The 14,610-nt window shown below is 44.3% G+C and overlaps 1 protein-coding gene across 1 annotated transcript in view; it reads left to right on the top strand.

Annotated features, from left to right (window-relative positions):
• Window positions 1-14,134, top strand: part of LOC127655876 (rho guanine nucleotide exchange factor 2-like) — a 143,815-nt gene extending 129,681 nt beyond the window's left edge. The window contains exons 20-21 of the mRNA XM_052143906.1: window positions 6,979-7,303; window positions 12,817-14,134. Of these exons, the coding sequence (XP_051999866.1) occupies window positions 6,979-7,303; window positions 12,817-12,842 (351 nt within the window). The 3' untranslated portion in view covers window positions 12,843-14,134. The remainder of the gene's footprint in view (window positions 1-6,978; window positions 7,304-12,816) is intronic.
• The last annotated feature ends 476 nt before the right edge of the window (window positions 14,135-14,610 follow it).

Genomic DNA, 14,610 nt, shown 5'->3' with positions numbered 1-14,610 from the left:
TAGTTTACAAAGGCTGGTCAGCTTATTCTTACAATCAAAGAGCATTAGGGCGAGTTGAAACAGATCAGTGGAATGAACCATATTCACTATAACAAAGCTGAACAGATGTGCATTTCTGAACAAAAAATAACCTTGATCTGCATGAAATCAATACAATCCTCCTGGTTTTCAAATTTAGTAACTCAAAACAGAGTCAAAGACTGACCTAAATAAGATGACCAGAAGTCTGTCAGATCGCTCCAATCATATTCATGGCTCCAATAACAACAGTGTCAGTCAAGGTTACTGTTACGTTCCCGTGTTGTCTGCCCCGTGTTTTCTGTTTTACACGTCACTTATCCCGTTCCATGTCACGTTTTCCTTGTTGTCCGCTCCGTGTTTCACTTGTCTTTGTCTAAAGAACTACAATTCCCACAATTCCCGGCCTCCCTCTCTGCCTGCACTCATCATTGTTCTCACCTGTGTCTCGTTTAGTCTTCATTGTGTCTGTGTATTTAAACCCTGCTGTTTTCCTTTTCCTTTGTCGTTCGTTGTATCATTTCATGTAGCCTCAACAAGCCTTTGCCCATGTTTCCAGCCCTTTGTGGATTTTCTACCAGCTGTGTGTTCTTTTTTGTTCTTTTTTGTTCTTTTTTGTTCTTTTTTGTTCTTTTTTGTTCTTTTGTGTTCGAGTTAATTTTTCCCATCATGGATTTTTCTTTGTGTTTGCTTATTTGTTATTTATAATTAAAAACCGCATTTGGATCCAAACCACCCGTCTGCCTTCTCCTGCTTCCCACACCCATAACAGAACGAACGACCAAACAATGGATCCAGCGGTTCAGCAAGCGAACTACCGGCTGCTCTGCCTAAAGCAAGAGGACCGACCGATGGAGGACCACATCCGTGACTCTGCCCTGGTGGTCTTCTTCAGGGACAATTTGAATAATTCAAGCAAGGAGCGGTTGCCACCGGCGACGCGCAACTGGACGCTCCGTGATTTCATTGAGGCAACTTTACTGGTCTGCGACTCGCCGTTCACCGTGGCCGTTGCTGGGGAGGACCCTACCTCTCCATCCACGACAGTGACTCTCCAGTCGTCCTTAGCGCTCCCTGTCACGCCAGCCCCACCGGTCAGTGAGCAAACCCCCACGCCAGTCGCTTTCCATGAGCCAGTGCGGTCAACTTCGTCCGCCCGGAGGAGGAAGAGAAGACGGACTTCCGCCTCCCAGCCCACGCCTGCCCCGGTCAGCGAGCCTGAGCCTATGTCAGCGAGCCTGAGCCCACGTCAGCTACAGTCAGCGAGCCTGAGCCCACGTCATCCACGGTCAGCGAGCCTGACGCCACGCCAACCACGCACAGTGTTCCAGCATCGGCAGTCTCATCCGCCCAGAGGAAGAGGAGAAGGGGAAAGTCCTCTACCCTCCAGCCTCTGCCTCCCGCAGCTCCGTCCCCAGAACCCCCCGTGGCTCTGCCCTCACTGTCCAGCAGACCCAAGCTCACGCATACCACGGTTAACCAGCCAGAGCCTGAAGCCTCAAACGTCAGCGAGCCAAAGCCTGAAGCCTCAAACGTCAGTGAGCCAGCGCCTGTAGCCTCGACCGTCCCTGAGCCAGCGCCTGTAGCCTCGACCGTCCCTGAGCCAGCGCCTGTAGCCTCGACCGTCCCTGAGCCAGCGCCTGTAGCCTCGACCGTCCCTGAGCCAGCGCCTGTAGCCTCGACCGTCCCTGAGCCAGCGCCTGTAGCCTCGACCGTCCCTGAGCCAGCGCCAGTGGCCATGACCGTCCAAGAGCCAGCGCCAGTGGCCATGACCGTCCAAGAGCCAGCGCCAGTGGCCATGACCGTCAAAGAGCCAGTGCCTTCCGAGCCTTCCAGGGCTCCGCCTCTCGAGCCTCCCGAGTCTTCCAGGGTTCCTCCTCCCGAGTCTTCCAGGGCTCCTCCTCTCGAGCCTCCTAGGGCTCCGCCTCTCAAGTCTCTTGAGTCTTCCAGGGCTCCTCCTCCCGAGCCTCCCAGGGCTCCACCTCTCAAGTCTCTCGAGCCTCCCAGGGATCCTCCTCTCAAGCCTCCCAAGTCTTCCAGGGCTCCTCCTCCCGAGTCTTCCAGGGCTCCTCCTCCCGAGCCTTCCAGGGCTCCGCCTCCTGAGCTTTCCAGGGCTCCGCCTCCCGAGCCTCCTAGGGCTCCGCATCCCAAGCATCCTGAGCCTCCCGAACCTCCTACGGCTCCACCTCCCGAGTCTCCTAGGGCTCCGCCTCCCAAGCATCCTGAGCCTCCCGAGCCTCCTACGGCTCCGCCTCTCGAGTCTCTCAAGTCTTCCAGGGCTCCTCCTCCTGAGCCTTCCAGGGCTCCGCCTCTCAGGTCTCTCGAGCCACCCAGGGCTCCGCCTCTCAGGTCTCTCGAGCCACCCAGGGCTCCACCTCCTGAGCTTTCCAGGGATCCGCCTCCCGAGCCTCCTACGGCTCTGCCTCCCGAGCCTCCTACGGCTCTGCCTCCCGAGCCTCCTAGGGCTCCGCCTCCCGAGCATCCTGAGCCTCCCGAACCTCCTACGGCTCCGCCTCCTGAGTCTCCTAGGGCTCCGCCTCCCAAGCATCCTGAGCCTCCCGAGCCTCCTACGGCTCCGCCTCTTGAGCCTCCCTCTGCTCTGCCTCCTGAGCCTCCTTCTGCTCTGCCTCCTGAGCCTCCCATGGCTCCGCCCCTGAGCCTCCAGAGCATTCCATGGTTCCGTCTCCCTCGGCTCCTCCTCCTGAGTCTCCCTCGGCTCAGCCTCCTGAGCCTCCTGAGCCTTCCTCGGCTCCGCCTCCCTCAGCTCCGCCTCCGAAGCCTCCCTCAGCTCCGCCCCCTGAGCCTCCCACGGCTCCGTCAACCACGGCTCCGCCCCCGGAGCTTTCCTCGGCTCCGCCCCCGGAGCTTCCCTCGGCTCCGCCCCCGGAGCTTCCCTCGGCCCTGCCTACAGAACCTTCTATGGTTCTGCCAACCACGTCTCTGCCTCCAGAGTCTTCCGAGCCTCTCCCGGCTCCGCCTTCTTTGCCCTCGCCTCGGCTCCGCCTCCAGAGCCTCCTTCGGCTCCACCTCCTGAGCCTTCCTCGGCTCCGCCTCCAGTGGCTCCCTCAGCTCCGCCTTCTGAGCCTTCTATGCCATCGCCTCCCTCGGCTCCGCCTCCCGAGCCTCCCTCGGCACAGCCTACGCCTTCCACGGCGCTGCCTCCCAAGCCTTCTACGGCTCCGCCTATGCCTTCCACGGCGCCGCCTCCGAAGTCCTCCTTGGCTCAGCCCACCATGGTTCCGCCTCCTGACCCACCCAAGTCTCCCATGGCTCTGTCTGCCTCTGCTCCGCCCCCAGGGTCTCCACCGGCCCTTGCCCTATGGCCACCTCCTAGGCCACCTAAACCTGTCCCTGCCTTGTGGCCACCTCCCTGGCCTCCTAAGCCTGTCCCTACCCAGTGGACACTCCCCAGGCCACCTGACCCTAGCCCCGTCTCACACCCCCATAGACTGCCTGCCTGCCCTCTCAACCTCCCTGGTCTACCTGTTTGCCCCTTGCGCCTCCGTGGTTTGCCTGATTGCCCCTTGTGCCTCCTTCGTCTGTCTCTGTGTTCCTTGTGCCTCCTTGGTCTGTCTCTGTGTTCCTTGTGCCCCCTTTGGTCTGTCTGTTTTCCCCCTTTTCTAGCCCCTCTCTCCTTGAACATTTGTTTATTTTTGCTATTTTTTTGTTTCTTAGGACCGTCTGGAATCCGGTCCTTTTGAGGGGGGATTATGTTACGTTCCCGTGTTGTCTGCCCCGTGTTTTCTGTTTTACATGTCACTTATCCCGTTCCATGTCACGTTTTCCTTGTTGTCCGCTCCGTGTTTCACTTGTCTTTGTCTAAACAACTACAATTCCCACAATTCCCGGCCTCCCTCACTGCCTGCACTCATCATTGTTCTCACCTGTGTCTCGTTTAGTCTTCATTGTGTCTGTGTATTTAAACCCTGTTGTTTTCCTTTTCCTTTATCGTTCGTTGTATCGTTTCATGTCATGCCTTTGCCCATGTTTCCAGCCCTTTGTGGATTTTCTACCAGCTGTGTGTTCTTTTGTGTTCTTTTGTGTTCGAGTGAATTTTTCCCATCGTGGACTTTTCTTTGTGTTTGCTTATTTGTTATTTATAATTAAAAACCGCATTTGGATCCAAACCACCCGTCTGCCTTCTCCTGCTTCCCACACCCATAACAGTTACTAGGAGATATCGTGTTGAGATGCCAAATAACGTTTGCCCTCTTCTGCTGAAGTGAATCACTTCTTATTTCCATCTCTAGTCATTATGCGAAGCCTGTTCAGGTACAAAAGAGCCGGTTTGAGTCCACGTTTATATGTCTTGGCCATGACATTGCAGTATTGGGCCCGCTGCTCAAAAAATTCAGGGCTGTAGTCCTTGTAAATGGCTATAGGTTTCCCTTAAAACTGCAGCTCCCCTCGTTTTTTGAGTGCCTCCCGGACAATTGTATCTTTTATTTGATACTAATGAAAGCGGACTATGACCACCCATGGCCTTTCGCCTGTTTTGGGTTTAGCAGTAAGGGATCTGTATGCATGGTCAAGCTCCAGGGAATACAGCACTTGATTACCCAAAACTTCAAAGAGTAACTTCAAAGAGTAGCCCTCAATCGACTTGGGCAGGTGGATATTGATTACTGATATTGTTCTGCCTGCTACGGTCTTCCAGGTCTGTGACCTTGGCTTTGAGCTTTGTGTTACTTTCCGCTAGGGCAGCACAGGAGTTTTCCAGATTGTGGCAGGACGGAGGGCGGGGCCGGGTTGTGATTCTACACACCTTATCAGGCTAATCAAGCCTCCGAGAGGGATAAAGGCAGACTGAAGATGGTGCGGGAGAGAGAGATCGTTTATGGGCATGTGTGTGTTTGTGTTTTTGTTTAAGTTTCTCATTAAACTATTATTTATATTGTCAAGCCGGTTCTTGCCTCCTCCTTGCCCATCTAAATCCCTTTACACTGGTGCTGAAAAACGGGAAGGAGGAAGGATGCCCGTTGCGGAGTCCTCGACGCTGCCGTCCACCCAGGGGAGCGCCTCTGCCATCCTCTGGGGGATGGAGTAGCCCGACCGCCCGGACGTGGTGAACGGCCACGTCCGGGCCCCAGAGTGGGGACTGGACTCCCCGACTGCCTGGAGCAGTGGGGCCACTGCCAGGGGCGGAGGAGTGTCCCCACGAGTCGCCTGGAACACGGAGTGGCGTTCTGTCAGCCGGGGGTCGTGGACCTGACTCCGGTCCGCCCGGCGAGGAGTAGCTGTCATCTGCCTGAGAGGGTGGAGGAGTGATTGAGGACCATGCGACGGTGTATCAGAGAACCGACGAGTAGGTTTATTTTTTTTCATCTCTCTCTCTCTCTCTCTCTCTCACACTGCCGCTCTGCGTTGTCCTTTTCCCTCTCTTTTAAATTTTACAGTGTTTTTAACAGGTAGTACTATTTAAATATTTCTGTTTCCCTCCCCTTGTTCCCTCCCTCATCCAGGTAGACGGGGATGACCTGCCGGCAGACGGGGCAGAAGGCACACCCCTCCCCAGGGAAAGGGGGGGGTGTACGTCATGTCGGGGGCTCCCCAGCCTGTGTTCCCAGATTTCGGCACTAGTGTAACGCAGTTCAATGGAAAGGAGGAGGCGAGAACCGGCTTGGCAATATAAATTATATTTGAATGATAAACTGAAACAAAAGACACAAACACACACATGACGGACATGCCCGTAAACGATCTCTCTCTCTCCCGCACCATCTTCCGCAGTCTGCCTTTATCCCTCTCGGAGGCTTGATTAGCCTGATAAGGGACCGGGTGTGTAGAATCACGACCCGGCCCTGCCCTCCGCCAAATTTCATAGCTATGTATCCTAATAAAAACAATTAAATAATTTTTTCACAATTGGGCAAAATCACAGCTTGATTGGAAATGATGTCCAATAAACATATTCTATATATATAAGGGATGCACCGGTACTGGTATCGAAATCGGGTCCGATACGGCACTCATGTACTTATACTCATGCTTGTAAAAATGCGTTATGTCATTACGTAAACATTCAGTGCACAGATTAAAATCATGTCATGTCCTAGTGAGATTATTTAACCGCTAAAGCTGCGATTTATGAGATAAATAGATTGTTTGCATGTGCAGCGTTTTAATTGTGAATGTATGTGAATGTGTGCAGCTGGTATTGTGCAGACATAGAGACATAAACTGCTCATAGTCATATACAGAATACATATGTACATATTTATTTAAATAGCATCCTTTTGCGGTTTAATAATCACTGTGATTCACGTAGCGACCGGCTTTTCCGGATTGGGAATCTGCTTGATTACGTCAGAGCTCCTTGGTCTAACAACTCAGAAACACTTCAAAATAAAAGCTTGATTTAAATGAAAAAGTTTGACAGAAATAGATCACTACTATATAGTTATGTAATATTCAGTTTTATACTACTACTACTAATAATAATAATAATATTAAATCAATCATAACTGTATTATATTTAAGCAATATCTCACATCTGTGATGCTCTGTTATGCAGCACTTTATTTTACACTATGATTGTGCTGTGAGGTTCTGTGTGAAATCACTTCATTTGAAAAAATACAACAATTTCATGTTGAAAATGAATTGTTATACTTCCATTTGATTAAAGTTTTGATAAATGTATTTATCAGACTCAATATCGGTTAGTACTAAAAAAGTATCGGTACTGTACTCAAAAATAATATATATATATATATATATATATATATATATATATATATATATATATATATATATATATATATATATATATATATGTACTGTATATTCTGTATGTTCTTAAACAGTTTGTTAATTGTGTTGTAAATAATGTATTTATATGAATGGTCCTAAAATTATTCTTTGTTTTGCTTATGCAAAATGTCTTCTTTTTTTGGTGTGAGATTCATCCTGTTTATAAATAATGACTGAATTGTTAAATGTGAATCTGTCTGTGTGCAGGCTGCAGTTGTCAGGCAGGACTCATTCCTGGAGCTGTACATGCAGGAGGATACAGCATCTGTGCAGGAGGTGGGCAATGCCCCGGGCACAGAGGGTGATCTGACACAGCTGCAGCGCAAATACAACCTGCTGCAGGAGGAAGTGATGCGCCTGCGGGCTGCCCAGGACAAGCACAAGAGTGGCGATAGAACGCAAATTCAGCTGCAAAAACAACTGAAAGAGTTGCGACTTCAGGACACAATGGAGGGCAGAGTCACAGGTGACCTGTTGACCTCTCAAGAGACTGCACGTCAGCAGGACGCTGAGACACCTGACAGTCCCAGAGGTGAGATCTCCAAAACATCTCATATTCTCTCCCTCATCTAGTCTATTCTGCACACTGTAAAACAATACAAAGACAATAAATACACAACATGCTTTTATTTCATTGTCTGTCCTGGTTGCATAAAGCTTCTTGTTATTTTGGTTTACGTATTCATTGTACCCTATAGTGAGGAAACAACTTAAAAACAACTTTGATTACAAAATGGGGCTAGAGAGCACCATATGGACATGTTTTTTTTTTAGCTCTTCTCATCCCTCGATTATTCTTTATTTTCACCAATAATTTTGTAGTTAAACTTTGCTCGTTACCTTTTTTATGGTCACAGATGGCATGACGAAGCCAAAAAACAAGAATGAGGCAATTTATCGGCGGAAACAGGCATACAACATGCCTGTCAGTCAGACAGAGAACAGGCGGTCGCTGACACTGCGGACCCGGTCAATCTTGCTGACATCATGGAAGCTATCAAAACAATGAATGGCTCAATTAATGAAAAATTTGACTCTTTAGAATCAGTGTTATCTCAGACGATAGCTACACTGTCAAAAATTACTTTGCGGGTCACTAAACTCGAAGATGCTAGTGTGGATTACGAAGGCTGCATTTTCGAACTCGAGGCCCACTGCCGTGACTGGTTCGCAACATGCAAATCTTTGACATTCAAATTGGATGATCTTGAGGGGGGCTCCCGGCGGCAAAAAAATCAAGATCGTTGGTCTGGCCGAAAAAGCAGAGAATGGCTGCCCGACTCAGTTTGTTCCTGATTTCCTTGTGCAACTTTTGGGCGCCAGTAACTTTACAAATCCTCTCAAGACTGATCGCGCCCACTGCACGGGTCAGATCAGAAATGCACAATCTCGTCCTGGGACCATGGTGGCCAGACTGCATAATTTTCCAGACAAAGAGTAGATTCTACGACTTGCACAGCTGCTTTTTCCTTTGATGTACAATGGAGCGTGCATACTCATCTTTCCGGACTTCACCTGTTGCATGATATTTTGAAGCAGCGCCAGGCTTTCAATGCCCTATGGAATAGACTCAAGGAGGCTAATGTACGACATGGGCTGCTTTTTCCTGCTTGCCTCATCGTGACTCACATTTCATTTAAACATCTTTGACACTACTGAGAAGGCTCAAGCGTTTGTTGGCCATATCACTGTTGAGGGTAACATTATGCAACCTGTGTAACTTTGCTGTTCTAGCGGTCGGAAGCTAATGGTTTGGCAGGATTTACCAGTGGACTTAAAATGTCTTGTCCTTTTGCATCTGCCAAAGTCTGTGAGTATATTTCCATAGCTGGAACAGATCAGTTTGGTCTGCGTTTGCTTGTTCACTTTTTTACCTTTCTTTTTCTAACAAACCGCTGGACACAGTATAATTCTGTGTTTATTTATTTGATTACTTAACCGAGCAGTTTTTCTTTGCTAATGTTTATGTTCGAAGGGATGAGAAGCACAATTCAGTCCTAGTTGTTTTTTCCCTTCTCGGTTTTATTTTCTCTGGAAAGATATTACTCCTTATGCTGCCTTATAGCTCCACAGTATATATGGGTTTTTTCCTGCTTGGTTTGGGGAAGCAGTCGGTAGGGGGTGGCCTAACACAGTTTGTGTTTATTGGTGTTTGTTATATTTGTTTACCCTTCGGCTGATCTGAGATATTTTGTTTCTGCTGTTAATTCGGTGCATCATGTAAAATGCCACATAATGTAACATTACCATGAGGTGGAAATACTACCATAGCCAGCTGGAATGTATGTGGCCTAAAAGGACAGGTGAAGCATGCTAAGGTGTTCTCTTATTTACAGTACATTCCAGCTGTCATCATATTCCTGCAAGAGATGCATATTAAGCATGGTGAACCGAAACGTTTGAGGTGTAGTTGGGATTACCCATGTATTCCAGTCTACTAAGAGTGGTGGTGGCGTAGTGGGCTAAAGCACATAACTGTTAATCAGAAGGTCGCTGGTTCGATCCCCACAGCCACCATCATTGTGTCCTTGAGCAAGGCACTTAACTCCAGGTTGCTGGGGGGATTGTCCCTGTAATAATTGCACTGTAAGTCGCTTTGGATAAATGGCCAAATGCATAAAGTAAATGTACTTTCTAGTGTAGGGCTGCAATATTATTCCGCATATCAGATTCGTTTAAACTTATATCCACATTAACTGACCCTAACGGCCACTTTGTTCACATCATCGGCTTAATTGCCTCCAAACATTCTTCTAAATCTTTATGCCCCTAACTTTGATGACCCGGCTTTTTTCCAAAAAGTATTTAATCTTCTACCCTCTGAATCTGATACTCATTTTATCATTTTATTTCCTGTCCGATCAGACCGTCCTCTTAATTCTATGTCAGCCATTAAGTATCTCATCGAATCATTAAATATTGTTGATATTTGGAGGTTGCGTCATCCTACAGATAAGGAGTACTCTTTCTTTTCTCAAGTTCACAAATCGTATTCAAGAATAGATAACTTTTTTATAGATTCTTAGTTAGTACCTAACATTTCTACAACTACTGTAAATACCACAATATCCTGATCTTCGATGACTCTGTTGTTACGGTATCCTTTCATTTTCATTCTAAATGATATTATGTTGCTTAAATATGAAGACAGTTAGATCGCCTCTGATCAGGTGAGCAAGATGTTGTTAAAAGTTAAACAGAAACACTTTGATATAGCGGATAAACCAGCTCGGCAATGAAGGGGTTCCTATGCCAATAGATCGATTCATCAAATTGCTGATAAGAATGGTAAAATATTGACTAATCCAAAGGATATTAATAATCATTTTATGGAATATTATACAGAATTGTACGAATCTAAGACTTCCATATCACCTGAGGCAATCCTTGACTTCACTCTCTCCCCCTTCCTAAACTAAGTGAAGCAGATCACAAGGCACTGAATTCTGATATCGGATGCATTTAAGGCTTTCCCTAACGGGAAGCCATCGGGACCCAATGGTTTCGTATAGAATTTTCTTAAAAAAATATGCAGATAAAATTGCATCCCTTATGTTGCCGATGTTCAATCATTTCTTTGATAAACAGAAATTTCCTCCATTTCTACTCCGCCAACATTTCCTTCTTAAGAAAGACAAAGATGTGTTTCTTTTCGTCCAATTTCTAATGTCAGATATCTAATGAATATTATTTACTAAAAGCTAAAATCTCCCTCTTAATTAGCAATCATTTCCCAAGATACAGAAAAAGCTTTTGATCAAGTTGAATGGAATTATATTTTAACCACCAATAAAGAATTAAATTTAGAAGATCTTGAATTTAGAAGACCCATTCCTGGGTCAGCATGTTGTATTCCCAACCGTGCGCATCAGTTACTAACTAATCTTGATAGATCTTGATGAGTTGCACAGGGGCACATGGCAGGGATGCCCGTTTTCACCCCTGCTGTTTGCCATTGCCATAGAACCATTGGCAATAGCCAAAGGGAACACCCGTAGATTGTGCAGACACTCCTTCCTGGCTAGTGATAGAACAAAATGCCATTTACTCTTCTCTTTCTGCTCTGCTCTTTTCAGCAGCTATGCCAATTAAAACGACCCTCAAAAACAATTCAACCTTAACAACTCTGGTAAATTTGGTACCAAGTCAAAAAGGTGCCTAAGTCACCAAGTACCCCTCCATTTACTCCTATCTGCCATAATCATGCTTTCAAACTCTCACTTTCAGATAAAGGTTTTACGGAGTGGCAGGGTAAAGCATTAAAGATTTATATATTAATAATAATGCTTTTACTTCATTCTCTCAACTTAGTAATGAATGTGACCTCCCCTCATCTCACTTTTTCAGATATCTTCAGAACTATCAGAGTCTGAAACTATGTTCGGATATATCCTACATTTTGAATTTTGAAGGGACCCTGGAACATCTTTTTTTGTCCTCAAATTCCAAGATTTAGGTCAGAAATGTTCCAATTTTATGCTAAAGTTTACAATTGAGTCTTTATACCTGAGCCAATGATTGCAATACTTGATTGGTCACATTCACTGGAGGCCCTCAGTCCAAAGATATGGTTACCTATTCATATGGAATGATTGTAGCTAAGAAAATTATTCTGTCTCTGTGGAAGTATAATGTTGGGCCTCTCTTTTCTGCAAAACGATACCGCGATATGCCTAAGGAGGCTGCGATATGCAAAAAAGGAGATCCACATGTCCCTACTACTTTTTGCCTTTGCCAATTTTGTCCCCACCACTTTTTGTCAGGTAAATATCTAATGCATCTCCAGTTGCTGTGGGTCATACTAAGTAACAATTCAGAGTTTAAGTTTTTTTAATGTTATAATGAGCACAAAACAGACAGAATGCGATTTAATAAAATATACAGTCTGCATGTGATGCACGCCGGCTGCTCATACACTGAAAACACCTCATCATATTCATCATGCGTGCTCGTGTGTGGTAGATGACAGTCAGAGCGCGCATTCACCTTAAAGCGTGCGTTACATACAGACTACATATGTATTTAATAAAATTACAGCCTTTTGCATTTTAATAATCACACTGGGTCATGTAGCGACCTGCTTTTCCGGAAGTGTGAAGCTGTTGTCAAAAACGTTTAAACTGGAAGGATTTCACTCGGTTTTACGGCAAAATAAAATCTCTGTATATTCAAAATAAAATTTATTATATTTAAGAAATATCTCACATGTGTGATGCGCCGATCGGCCACTGGAGATCTGACTCGCCTGAGTATTAACTTTCCTCGTAACCCACATAGCTGGCTTGATTAGCCCACAGCTGCTCCCCATTAGTCTCCCTCTATTTAAACCACGCTCAGTTACTCAGACACTGCAAAGTCTTGTTTGCCCCGGCTACATTACCGAGCTTTTCTAGTTTACATTCCCTTTCTGATTATCCCTAACCCTAACCGACCTTGCTCTGCCTGCCTGACCACGTTTGTTTGCTACCTGCCTACCTGAACTCTCGCCTTTCTCTTGCCTTTGTTTGCTGCTGCCCTGACATTCTGCCTGCCCGACTATTCTCTTTGCCTGTCAACGATTACCCTGTTTGCCCATTGCCTGACCATTGCCTGTTTTCACCTGTGTCCGACAATAAAGCTGCTTATGGATCCCTGAGTCTTTGTTATAGATGCTCTGTTTTGCAGCATTTTATTTGACTCTTTTTTGATGATAAAATTAAACTGTTGAATCAGAAATGTGATTTAATTTTTTTAAGTTACTGAATCATATTAAATGGGCTGTCTTCAAATCATCAGTCTCACAGTATTGTATTTGAAAACTGAAAAATAAAAATAAAAACAAGTATCATAATTTGCGAGTACAAAAAAGGAAGTGTTGGTACTTGTATTCAGTCTCCAAAAAATGGTAACGGGACATCCCTAATTTCATATCCTGTATCTTTGTGATTGCCCATCTTTCTACAGCATAGGTGTTCTGTCATATTGCTTCCATATCAAATCTCACAAACATACGAGGTTTTGTCAAATACTGAAGTTTTCATATCTAGTTTGTGTGTGTTTGTTTAGATCTGCAGGATATTCCAGAGGAGTGAGGATGTGACTGAAGCTCACAGTTAACAGCAACTCAACCTAAAGAGCTTCACAAAAACCTGACAAACTCACCTCATCAAACCACTTTATCACCTACTCTGTAGAATAATCTATATTAATGTAATTTAGAGCATTTTTTTAATTGTGTTGTCTGTTTTATTTAATTAAACAGCTTATGGTGTATTTTGTCTTTGATAAAATGACTGAATCAAAGATGGTAGAAATGAAGGACAATTTAGATGATATTCTGTGATCATTCTGACTTCTGTGGTAGTGTGTTTTTAATTCTCATCTGTAGATTGTCAAATGTTGCTGTATTCATTGGCCCCGTCCCAATACCCCCACTTGCGGTTTTGGACTTGCCTACTTACCCACTTGTCTTACATATTTCCAGAGTTTGGCCACAGTGTGCAAGTAGACGTGAAGACTGCAAGTGTGTGTGACTTTTGATTGCACGTTGGGACACTCGCAGACTTAACAATGCTTGTCCGGTTTTCTATTTTTGTAGTTGCACTCAGAAGACTGATTGTTGTTGGTAGTGGTGACTGTTATAGCCTACTTAAAATAATAAATAAATGAATAGTTTACCCATCCTTTTATTTATCATTACATTACTGGTTGTTGGAAGTATATTGTGTTGTTGAAAATATGTAAGTACATTTTTAGTATGTTTCATTGTGTGAAATTAATTGTAAAATTTAAATGTTTTTAGTAATTTTGATTTTCAATACTTTGCACATTAAAATGTTTAACTGTAAAATGAGGTTTTCCATAATTGCTGCAAAATATTAAAGCCATTTCTTTCTACTTTGTTTCTCAATACACTGCATAAAACTTGATAAATAAAAAATAAATCTTTATTCTATAAACCTTATGATCCATTAATAGCTTCTACTGCATATTATGCTTAAATGATATGTGTTGGCGTGTCATTTACAAGACAATCAATACTACTTCACACAACTTATCTTTATGTGGTTTTATACAACAAATAAAAAGCATTAAAACTAGGGCTGTCGATTTAACGCGTTAATTTAGTGCGAATAATTGTATTAAAAATAACACGTTAAAAAAATTAACGCAATTAATCACAATACCCCCGGATTGTTATATGGAAGATTCCTGAGAAATGCAAGCTTGTAGTACCACCTGTTTACTCCAGAGGGGAGGAATTGAAATTTCAGCTGTGTGGCAACACGCAGTTTTATACAGTGAAGAAAACAACCAGACAGCACAAAACAGACATGCGTTACGTTCTTGCATTCAAAATATTTGATGAGTGCAAATGCGAACTAAGGGATCTAAAGATATGTTCAAAGTATTAAACTATATATATATATATATATATATATATATATATATATATATATATATATATATATATATATATATACTTTTTTAATATTTAAAGATAACTATGTATAATTAATTCATCATTATATATTGAATTATTGTTATATGAGGGGCAATTTCTCAGCAAATATTTGAATATGCGATTAATCACGATTAATTCATTGGGACATCATGTAATTAATTTGATTAAAAATTGTAATCGATTGACAGGCCGAATTAAAATGTATACTTTAAATACATAAAGGCATGTAACATGTATTTGGTAGTAGTTAATAACATTTTAAATGCAATATTGACTAAATCATACGCTGTATGCCACACTGCCTGATAAATGACCAAAACCACCAGCAATATTACGTGAGAACAAACCAAATAAGGTAATTATTAGGAAGGATAACAAAGAGGTATATAATATAC

The sequence above is a fragment of the Xyrauchen texanus genome, chromosome 15 (assembly GCF_025860055.1).
Source record: "Xyrauchen texanus isolate HMW12.3.18 chromosome 15, RBS_HiC_50CHRs, whole genome shotgun sequence".
NCBI classification, from domain to species: domain Eukaryota; kingdom Metazoa; phylum Chordata; class Actinopteri; order Cypriniformes; family Catostomidae; genus Xyrauchen; species Xyrauchen texanus.
This window is presented reverse-complemented; position numbering and strand designations above follow the sequence as displayed.